The sequence below is a fragment of the Anas platyrhynchos genome, chromosome Z (genome assembly GCF_047663525.1).
Source record: "Anas platyrhynchos isolate ZD024472 breed Pekin duck chromosome Z, IASCAAS_PekinDuck_T2T, whole genome shotgun sequence".
Taxonomy (NCBI): domain Eukaryota; kingdom Metazoa; phylum Chordata; class Aves; order Anseriformes; family Anatidae; genus Anas; species Anas platyrhynchos.
In genome coordinates this window covers 62,501,015-62,511,991 of record NC_092621.1, presented here as the reverse complement: position 1 = coordinate 62,511,991, position 10,977 = coordinate 62,501,015, and the positions used below count along the sequence as shown (strand labels likewise).

At 43.5% G+C, this 10,977-nt stretch overlaps 1 protein-coding gene across 2 annotated transcripts; it reads right to left on the bottom strand.

Moving 5' to 3' along the window:
- Window positions 1–4,305: 4,305 nt before the first annotated feature.
- SRP19 (signal recognition particle 19) lies at window positions 4,306–9,248 on the bottom strand. 2 transcript variants are annotated; one of them, XM_027446826.3, is made up of 5 exons: window positions 9,093–9,248; window positions 7,970–8,045; window positions 6,827–6,898; window positions 6,069–6,180; window positions 4,306–4,971 (listed from the first exon to the last, which is right to left on the bottom strand). In XM_027446826.3, exons 1-5 carry the CDS (start codon window positions 9,131–9,133, stop codon window positions 4,838–4,840), a joined length of 435 nt encoding a protein of 144 aa, XP_027302627.1. In that variant the 5' UTR covers window positions 9,134–9,248; the 3' UTR covers window positions 4,306–4,837. The 2 variants fall into 2 exon arrangements, with proteins under 2 accessions (XP_027302627.1, XP_071887714.1); XM_072031613.1 differs by lacking the exon at window positions 9,093–9,248 and adding an exon at window positions 8,764–8,904.
- Window positions 9,249–10,977: the final 1,729 nt, after the last annotated feature.

Genomic DNA, 10,977 nt, shown 5'->3' with positions numbered 1-10,977 from the left:
TCCTGCAGTGAATCTTAGAGGGAAGACTGTTGCTAAATCCATGATTATTCAGAAACACGGTGTTTTCATGTAAACTGCACGTTCAGCAAGCATGTAAACAGTGTGCACATGAGTCTGGTATTCCCAGAGAGATTCTACATCCCTTGTGATGGAGCGAAGCAGTACTTAAGGAATAACAACTTGGAGAACACTAGGGGAGTCCCTTGGCTGTGCAACCACTACTTTGTGAGGAACTGATTTCTTCCTTGCATGTAAACCAGTGAGATGTTTCTGAGCAAGCAAACAAAAACCTCTGTTGATCGCTGTGGTACCCAGCTGGGCAGCTGAACACCGTAACTGCTCTCTCACTCCCCATCCTGAGAAGAGGGGAAGAAGAAAGTATGCTGGAAAGAAAAAACAAACAAACAAACATACAAACAACAACAAAAACCATAGGTTGAGATAAGTATAATTTAATTCCTTTAATTAAATGTTCATTTGGACAGGAAGAGGAAAAAAAAAAAAACTGCATGGAAGCGCAGAGAGGAGAAAGGAAATTACTCTCTATTTCCCACCGAGGAGCGATGTTTGGCCATATCCCAGGAAGCAGGGCCTCAGTGAGTGTAGCGGTTTGGGAGGATGACTGTCTTCATAACAAGAGCTCCCCCCGCCACTACTTCCCCAGCTTTTATTGCTGACTGTGACACCACATGGCAAGGAATTTCCCTCTGGTTGGTTTAGGTCAGCTAAATGAGGCCATGTCCTCTCCCCATCTCTTGCCCACCCCAGGCTGCTGGCTCTTGGGGGGTTTGGAGAGAGGCCTGATGCTGTGCCAGCACTGTGCAGCAATAGGCACAACACTGGAGTGATAACACTGCTGTTCTAGCTACGAGTGCAGAGCACAGCACTGCATGGAAAGTTAACATGCCAGCTAGACCCAGCACCAATATACAAATCCATGAGACAGTCAAGTAAAAGTAATTGAAGATGAATTTTGTTGAATTTAACATCTTTCGGAAGGCTATGTGGTTGATGTGTTTGGTGAGGCAAATGGAATTCCACAACACAAATAAAAATGCTTTATTTACCTTCCATTTCTATTATTGCGTCCTTGCAGGATGACGTAACACCATAGGATCACAGAACCATAGCATGGGTTGGGTTGGAAGGGACCTTCAAGGCCCCCCAGTTCCAGCCCCCTGCCATGGGCAGGGACACCTCCCACCAGACCAGGTTGCCCAGGGCCCCATCCAGCCTGGCCTTGAACACCTCCAGGGATGGGGCATCCACAGCTTCTCTGGGCAGCCTGTGCCAAGGCCTCACCACCCTCTGAGGGAAGAATTTCTTCCTTATATCTAATCTAAGCCTACCCTTGTTTAGCTTAAAGCCATTTCCCCTTTCCTTCCTGACAGAGTCCCTCCCCAGCTTCTCTGTAGGCACTCTTTAGGTACTGGAAGACTGCAACAAGGCCTCCCCAGAGCCCTAAGCACATTAAGTGCAGTTTTGCAGAGCAAACTGCCAGCCATAAGGGATAAACATTTATTCTCCTTGACCTTCCATGTTCCATCTGGGACACAGAATGGTTCTTCATGACTGAGGAGAACTCTCTGACTTTGAGAACTTGCCTTTGTGTTATTTCAACCTTTTATTTGCCTTTGTATTATTTCAACCTATTATTTCAATTATTTAAATTTTCAAGTGAATCAACAGTTATAACTCAAAAGTTATAATGCAATAGATGAAGAGAGCATTTGTATTAAGCCTTTTTTTCTTTAGGAAAAGATGTCTCTGAAAAGCTGTAGTAAGACATAAAATAACACCATAAAGTCGAGTTTGCAACAGGAAGAAGCTAAACACATTAAAGCACAGCTACACCTGCAGCTGCTGACGGAGAATGAAACGAGACCCAGTGGGTCTCACATGCTCTCAGTGCATTGCACAAGAACATCCCAGCTGCAGCTGCTGCCCCAAAAGGCAGCGCTAGCTAAAAGGCTCCAGTCGTTAACATGCACAACAAACAGGATGTACATGTGTTTTTTTTCTTATTTATTTTTTTATTTTTAAGAGTAGCTGTTTTCCCCAAACCTGTTTGCGAAATTTATTTCATGACTGAAGGCAGAAAGCTATTTATGCTCATACACTACTGTCACCTCTAACTAAAACATATTTCAGAATGACCTTTGTAAACTCTCTTTATGTTAGGAACTGAGTAACAGTGGTTGTGCTTCTGTGAGAGCAGCTACGTGCTCCCTTTCACGCAGCCGAAAGGACAAAGCATCTGTCCCGAAACAGCGCCGAATTTTCATTTTTAGTCACCGCTGCGCCTGCAGAGCTGCCCAGTGGCTGCCTCAGTGCTCCCACCTGGCGCTGTCACGGTTGTAAGGGCTGCTCGAAGGGTTTGGAGCTCACACGTTGCTTCACATGCTTCGTCTCTGCCTATGTGCCTTCCCCCAGAAGCTCAGGAAAATGGTGATACACTTCCAGATACCTTGCCTGGTGCCTTCTGGGGGTCGCCAGCGCGGTATCCAGACTCCCCGCATCGCACCTCGGAGGTGGGCTCGGACGCCGCGATCCGTACCCGTGTTAACGCTGCCACCTGCTGGAAGCCGCACGGCCCGGCGGCCTCCCGGCAGCTGCTGCGGCAAATGCTCAAGGAAGACAGTAAAAAAAGCAAGACAGGTGACATAAGCAGATTTCCAGATACCTTAAAAGAGATGTCTGTAACGGAAGAGGTATCTATAATGGAAGAAAGTTTTGAAGAGAAGAGAAGCCCTGCAGAGGAGTCTGACTTTCTATCCTGGCCTGTTTGCTTTTATCCTCTACTTGTTAACTCCACTTGTTAAAAACTAAGGAATCCTTTAGTTTCCACAGAGCTCTCACTTTAAATATTTCAGAAAAGTTACTCAGTGATCAGGAACAGTCAGGAATAACCAGAACCCCTAAATCAGTGAGCAGTTACGGTCTTCCACACAACTATCGCACATTCTTGCTCCTCTCACTTGCTGTTTCAGCTTCACAGAGCAGCAGTGACTAAGGAGCAACCTCTGCTCCCTGTAACATCAGCTCACAGCAACACCCCTCAGCATTGCATGTTCAAGGTCGGGTAACCCAGAGGAAGCTCCTGCAAACTCTTTTGTCAGCAGAACAAAAGGAATCTGCTGGTACAGAGCCATACCCGACCGCAGCCTGAGAGCACAGGATTTCCTCTGCAGGCACCGTGCTACGGGCAGCCTCTGCTGTTGCTCGCACTGCCATGGGGCTCGGGCTGGGGAAGTCATCACGGCAGCCTCAGGATTCGGTGCAGCTGCTGTGAGAGTAAGAATGCGTCCCGCGTGCAGCACTGCAGCACGAGAGCCACACTTGAAAAGCCTCAGAGAAAGGAAATAAAGCAGACTCTGAACCACTCACAGGCAGCGGACTCCAAGCCCTTCGCGGTGGGTACCAACCAGCATCAGCTCCAAGGGTCACTGGTAACTTGCTGTCCACTTGAAAAAAAGCACTTGGGTGGAACAAATAGGAGTATAAGAAAACCCAGAACACAAGCATGAGTACCTGGAGCAAAGACACCATAAAGTAAGAACAGAGTTTCATTGCTTCAGACTCATAGTCATTAAATGTTTAGATGAATTTTGAATGCTGCTTATCTTTAAAACAGGGAAAAAAGTGATGCCAGAGAACATAGCTGACAGACAGATGAAACAAACCTGAAAAGAGAATACTGCTGCATGAAAAAATCATCAGAATACTCTGGTAACTTGTTTCTAGCACCCACTTGGGAAAACATTCAACTGGCTTTGCTTTCATGTATTAGAAAAGCTCATGAGGGATTTAAAAAAAACACAAAACTCAAAACAGGTAGCACTGCTTCCTGTTCAGTCTCGTTACACTGATTACCCCTCATTTAGCTTTTACAGTACATTCTTCAAATACTTCTAAGGCTCCTTGTTACTGACAACTGTTTGGATCAATTAATCTTCTCCAGGTACGTTTCCATCCCTGTCCATGCTCTGCAGATACATATTTTTGGAGCACATATTTTTATGTTACCAGATACTGCAAGGCTCAGACACCACAAATAGTATTTGACAGGTAGAAAGTAAAGCTAGGAAGCGCATTTCATAAGCTCTCAAACAACCACCCAAAATACATGTAGGATAATACAGTATTTCATATTCTGTAAGAAGACAAAAAAAGAGCAAGACAATTTGTTTAACGTGTTCAGTTTTCAGTCATCATAAGCAGCATGCTAACACTGCAATATGTCACTGACTTCTTTAACATGTTGTTGAAGAAAGTTAACACTTTTGACAAAAGTAACCATACAAGTTAAGTTTTTCAAAATTCATGTGCCACCTTTATTAGTATACTGACAATTGTGAAAGATGATCAGCAAGGAAGTTTACAAAGTCATAATGTCACTGACGATGTTTTGTAGTTGGTGGTACAGACCTTCCAGAAACAAGACAGTCACCTTACTAGCAAAGATAAATGGTTAACCAAGCTGGAAAAACGTTTGCCTATCTAGTTTGCATAAAATTTTACAATTATTTTTTAAAAAGCTGCATATATCTTTTGGAAAAAATATTTCTCCCCTCCACACGACTTGCTTGTGTTGCTCCACTTTTAAAACTGGATGCTAGCTTCAGACTCGCAGGTTGTGTGTGAAGACACATTTATTGTTACAGATGCAAAGCAGGGACATGCATTCCAGTTCCAAAATAAGCCGGCAGTTCAATTTGGCTTGACCTGTTTCTTTCTGTCCTGTATCTTTCACTTCAGAGTTGCAGTAGGGTAACGTGTCCATCCATGTCTGTCATAACCACAACTATTCGATGTTACAGTTACTCCTGATGTGGGATCATTTCTTTTTCTTCCCTTTCCCTTTCTTGCCTCCCTCTCCTTGCTGAAGACTTTGATCGCTACCTCCCATCTTCTGGGTTCTTGTTTTCAGTTTGGGAATGGTTTCTGCGGCATACAGCATGACTGATTTACCTGAAAATACAGAGAGAGATCATTGCATACACCTGCTGTGTTAACAGCATCCACATCATCTTCAGACAGAAACTTCAGTCCCATTTCAGATTTCTATTAAACACACTTCAGATTCAGGTTTCTGTTAAACTGGATATAAAGCCTAGGAGTTCAGTTTCCTTCCACTCTGTAGCTGGAAGTTTGGAAGGAACATCTTTTTTTTTATTATTTTTTTTATTTTTTAAGCACAGGAATCAGTCATGTCAGAAATCGCTATTACAGCAGACCAGAACTGGCACATCACCCGACAATATCCAGAGCATCTACATCCTTCCTGTATCTCTCTCCCCTCAACTCTTACTGGCCTAAAATACTTGGTACGAAATGACTAGGCAAACAGCTACAAGTGTTTTTACAAAGACACTACCATCTTCCTACTGTAATATGGTTTGATTTTTTTTCCTTCTGATTAACAGTGCTCTTCAGCTGCTCTCATTTTAGTATTCTTCTTACTCTTTCCTTAAGTTACCTGCTTCTTCAGATATGTATTTGCTTGCCTTTTACAACTTGATTCCTTGTCAAGAAAAATGCACAAGTCCAACTAACAAGAATAGCTCTTCAGGTAATTTCCAAGGAGCTGCTTCACGACATGCCCTTTTTTTGTTAATTTTTGAAAACAGACAGTAGAAAACTGAACTGCACACTCAGTGTTGTGTTTTACCTATCTGGCACCTGTAATGATGCCTAACTGATGTATGCAGAGTAAGAAAAAGGGAATTGAGCCCTTTTAGTACCAAATCTTCTGTTTTGACTGTCAAGAAAAGAGTAAGCCAAAACTGAAAGGACGATTAATTCAATATAGTTATCACACAACACTCCACAAACTTCTTTTTGATTCAAGCGCTGAAGAAAGAGCACTATCAAAGACAACAGCATTTTTAAAAACTCCGCTCACTGCTCATACATGGACTTGATTTTGTTGACTTTCAGAGGTGAAGAGATTTAATGTAACATTCTAAAATTTGTTAACAGTAGAATTAATTAAACAAGCTGCTAACAAAACAAAGCCTTTCTGTTCTGCTAACAGGTAAAGTGTCTAACCCAGATACTCTACTCACGTGTTGGGAACTGAGGTAAGCATGGGTTGCCATCATCTTGTTTGAGCTGAATTCGTACTCTACCCCTGTACTGCACATCGCGGTTCCACTCTCTGGGATACATCTTGTTTTTCTGTCACAGGGGAGGAGAAACTTGCTTAGGTATGAAGTAATGGACTCATTTTCTACAAAAATTGTCAGGCATCTGATCTAAGTCACAGCATACTGGACTTCTGAGCAGATTCAACCCAGACCTGTGGCTCTCCAGCCACATCATCCTCCAAGCATTTGGCCAACAGTATTTTAAATCAATAATCTCTTCAGAAAATGAAGTGTGAAAAGTTACCTCACTACAAACACAGACTCATTCCACTGGGAGAAAGTAACCAGCCAATAATGACCATTCATTGCAAATTAAACTTTAAAATGCGTGTTTTTAGAGTTACACCTTGCAGAATTTCCTTTTATTCTACTTTACAAAGAACTTTTGAGATACTAAGATCATCTTTCCAGAATAGGTAACTAACAGAAATCTTTTTATAACCTGACATTAACTCAGAGATTCAAGTTATTCCTGCCTTGCACACAGTTTTCAAACATTTCCTTCATCATTATTACTCAAAAGCAATCAAATATCTCTATTGCTACTAACAAAAATTTCTCAGTTGCAGCTTATCCTGCCTGCAACAAAAACCAAAATGATAGGAGACACACACCGAGGCAGCTTTTTTAGATCGGTTTGTTTTTTGTTTGGGGGAGGTTTGTTTGTTTTACGTTACCTCTAGTAGCACATTGAATCCAACTGCTGCACATACATCTTGGATTTCTGTGGATGTGGGATTTTCAACAGCCTGTTGAAACAACATACTACTGTTACACATCTTTCAGTGGTGCACTAACTACTTATACAGAAATAGTGGTTTCCCACTCTATACTTTACAGCTAGAAAAAGCAGATGGGCAAAGAGATGGCACTGCAAATAGTGACTTATCTACTGCCCTCCTACAGATTAGGGAACATCAAAAAGAATATATAAGATATCAATAAAGCAAAGCAGATAAGACACAATTATTTAGGACATAGGAGAAGGTAACAGAATTGCCTAGGAAAAATAACTGAAACAACATCTATTATATTTATATAGAACCAAAAAAAGACAAATTAATGACAGCAAAACTATAGCAAAGAATGCAGATAAACATTTTTGTCTCTTTTAATGTAAACTTTTTAGGCCTGTGGCAGCAGATTCATCCCATAAACAGATCTTTGACTGGCAACGTATATGCTCAAGAATTATTTTCACTTTTTTTTTTTAAACTGTTATCAGGAGAAAGAAAACAAAACACCACCAAAACTTCCTAGCAGCGAGAAAAACCATTTAAATTGCCAGCATTGCTTGTCAAAAATGCTATAAAGAGGGATGTGATCAAAACTATTTCTGTACAGATTGAAAACAACAGCAACTACCACATCTACATGCCACAGCATAGCCTAAGCTCATAGATAAGCTCTTATCTTTGACAGCCAGCAGCAAAGAGGACAAAGCACAGAATACGGGCATGTTTCGATAAGCCAGTCACGAAGCACACAATCACAAGCTAAATATTCTTTTCCACATCACTCTCTAATTTGGCAAATCAATTCTGTAATGGATTGAGCATATTTGGTTTTCATTGCTTCACCTTCTTGCCAAGGGTGCTGCTCACATGAAAACAGATGCCTTAACCCAGAGCTCCTCTACCAACTCGACACGTTGACATTAGATTATTGTCAAACACACGGTAATTTCTAGTTATCAAGCTACTTGCCACAGGGGATAGGAAAGATCGATAGCTTTGAAATTTATTTTTGTTTTCCAATTCTTTGCTTACTACCGCACAGCAAAACAAAGCATCATATTTCCCTGCCGCCCCCCAAATTACTTTGTCTATAGGTATCCTTCTTCCTTCTGCTATTGTCTTCTTGTTGTTTAAATATGCTGGATAAATGCAGATAAATCTAGAAAAAAAAAAAGAAAGAACAGGAAGTTTTAATTAAGTAACATTGACTCCTGACATTGTTTAAACATTATTTTCCTAGTAAAATAAAAGAAGTTATTGCTAAAACACAGAAGTTTGCACAGCAGTTTCACTTATTTTTAATACGCTGCAAAATCCCATTTCAGTTATTCACTACGCTGCCTGACCATTTGGCAAAAGCCCCGTTTGTGCGACACTACTTTTGGGGGCAGAGAGCGCACGCAAGGTGGGGATGTCTGTTCTGAGAAGAAAAAAAGGGTTGTGAGGCACTGGAACGGGCTGCCCAGGGAAATGGTGGAGTCACCATCCCTGGAGGTCTTTAAAAGACGTTTAGATGTAGAGCTTAGGGATATGGTTTAGTGGGGACTGTTAGTGTTAGGTCAGAGGTTGGACTCGGTGATCTTGAGGTCTCTTCCAACCTAGAAATTCTGTGATTCTATGAAAAGGAGGATGAAAAAACACGTTGTTTTGACCCATTTCTTAAAACCCAGAAAGCTAAGACAAGAAAATATATCTCATACATTCCCTTTTACTGAGAATTAATGGAAGTTCTCTCAAAGGGCTGTAGCACCCTTGTTGATGAGTAAGTTATAGGCAAAAATAAGGTTCACTCTTTTCCTATGTATTAATGCTAACCAGAGTTAGATAACTTATAAGTTATGTAAGTAAAAAAAAATCATGCTTAGAGACTCAACTACGTTAAATTGAGCTTGTTTCGCGACATCCCATCCTGCCCAGCACGTAGGGCGCCAGCGCCGCAGTCACGCTCCCCTGGGGCACACCGGACCGCGGCCGAGGCCCTCAGGGAGCGGCCCAGCAACGACCCGGGCGGGACGAGACCACCGAGGCCGCGCCCGGGCCCACCACAGGCCGCTGGTAACGGCCGCGCTGTAACGGCCCTCACCGCGCCCCCCTCACCGCGAGCCCCGGCCTCGCCCCGCCGCGGCCCTCCCGGCCCCGGAGGGCTCCGGTCACAACGCGAGGGGCGGTAACGAGGCCGCGCTGCCGCCCGCCCGCCCGCCATTACCTCTCCTTGTCCGACGGCGAGGCGGCGGCGGCGGCGGCCATAGTAACGGCCGGGCCTGCGCCGCTGCCCGCCCGGCACCGCCTCCTCGCGCCGCGAGGTCCCGCCCCCGCACGGCATCCCGGGGTCGCGATTGGGCGGCGGTGCTGTCTCTTCAAGCGTCTTGTCCAATCAGAGGGAGAGACGTGCACCCAGCGGCGGGCGCTGAGGGCTTGGCGGCGGGAGGAGCCAGCGCGGGGGGGGGGCGGTGCACAAAATGGCGGCCGCGCCTGAGGGCGGGGTGGGGCGGCAGCAGGGGGCGGATGATGCAGGCAGAGCAGCACCTCCCCGATGGGAGGCTGAGAGAACTGTTCCACAAATAACTGAACATCTATCCCTCCCTGTATTTTTCTGCTTTAGCAAAACGTACAGGTCTCCTAGAGGAAGTACTGGAGAGGAGGGTGCTGAGACACAGAATTTCTACATTGGAAGAGACCTCAAGATCATCGAGTCCAACCTCTGACCTAACACTAACAGTCCCCACTAAACCATATCCCTGAGCTCTACATCTAAACCTCTTTTAAAGACTTCCAGGGATGGTGACTCCACCACCTCCCTGGGCAGCCTGTTCCAGTGCCTCACAACCCTCTCAGTAAAGAAATTCTTCCTAACATCTAACCTAAAACTCCCCTGGCGCAACTTTAGCCCATTCCCCCTCGTCCTGTCAGCAGGCACGTGGGAGAACAGACCAACCCTCACGTTGCTACGGCCTCCTTTAAGGTACTTATAAAGAGCAATAAGGTCGCCCCTGGGCCTCCTCTTCTCCAGGCTGAACAAGCCCAGCTCCCTCAGCCGCTCCTCGTAGGACTTGTTCTCCAGGCCCCTCACCAGCTTCGTCGCCCTTCTGGACATAACACACGACAGGTTGGCATTTGGCACCCATCAATGAGTTACTTGGTTTGTTCGGTGTTTTGGATGATGAACAGTTTTGTTGTCTTCTGTCTTTGCTCTCGTTATGTCAGAAGTGAATAAGCCGTACAAAGTACTGCAGGAAAGAAATATGAGCAGTGCAACTCTGTGGTCTCTGCAGTAGCAGCTTTCAAAAATCAGACTGCAGCTGTCCAGAAGCACGGCAGCTCTTCACAAATGTGATACAACAAGCTCAGCAGCTAAAAAAAAAAAAAAAAAAAAGAAAGAAAGAAAGAAAGAAAGAAAAAGGTTATGCAGAGTTGTGAAGGAAGCTGTTGATCCAACATGCCAAAGATTAGTAATGTACTAAGGACAGATTTTTGGAGGGTGATCTACTGGTTACAACTAACCTGGATAATACAGAGGTAAGTGTACCTCTCCAAAAGGTCATCTATTGAAAGTAATTATTTAGATGTCCATTTTTTAATAACAAAACATCTTGTTAGTACTAGCTTGATAATGGATTCCATGTTCTTGCTTTGTACACAGTTTTAACTCTTTGTTGCACACATCCATTAAGTGGTTTTCCACTGAGCTATCCATCACCAACATTAAAAGTTATCTCTTCACTCTGGTTTTTGTTGTTGGTATTGTTAAATTTCTCAATGTTTGTAATTTCAGAGTTACTTTTTAAAGCAAGTTCTGGTGCATAATGGACTATCATTAGATGTCAGCTTGAGAAACACTATTGTGACCTTACATTGAAGAAGGCATGGAATGTCACTGGTTTATGAATGGCACAGTACCATCGTTGCATATTAAGTTTGCTCTCAATCAACCTACGTAGTTCAGGACACTGAGAAAGCTTTTGTGCATTTATTTTTTAATGTTGTTTGACAATTGCAGGCTATTTTTTTCCTTCACTTGAATTCATTTAATGCCAACGTATTAGGGGTAATGGCTCCACTTCTAAAACAGTATTTAAACTTACTATATCAGA

Bases quoted from the DNA above. Each gene is read 5' to 3' on its own strand.
- SRP19 (XM_027446826.3), bottom strand. From the start codon at position 9,133: ATGGCCGCCGCCGCCGCCGCCTCGCCGTCGGACAAGGAGAG. The intron at 6,899-7,969 runs GTAATTTGGGGG...TTGTTTCAACAG, and splicing joins GAAGGATACCTATAGACAAA to GCTGTTGAAAATCCCACATC. The intron at 6,181-6,826 runs GTAACGTAAAAC...CCCCTGTGACAG, and splicing joins GATTCAATGTGCTACTAGAG to AAAAACAAGATGTATCCCAG.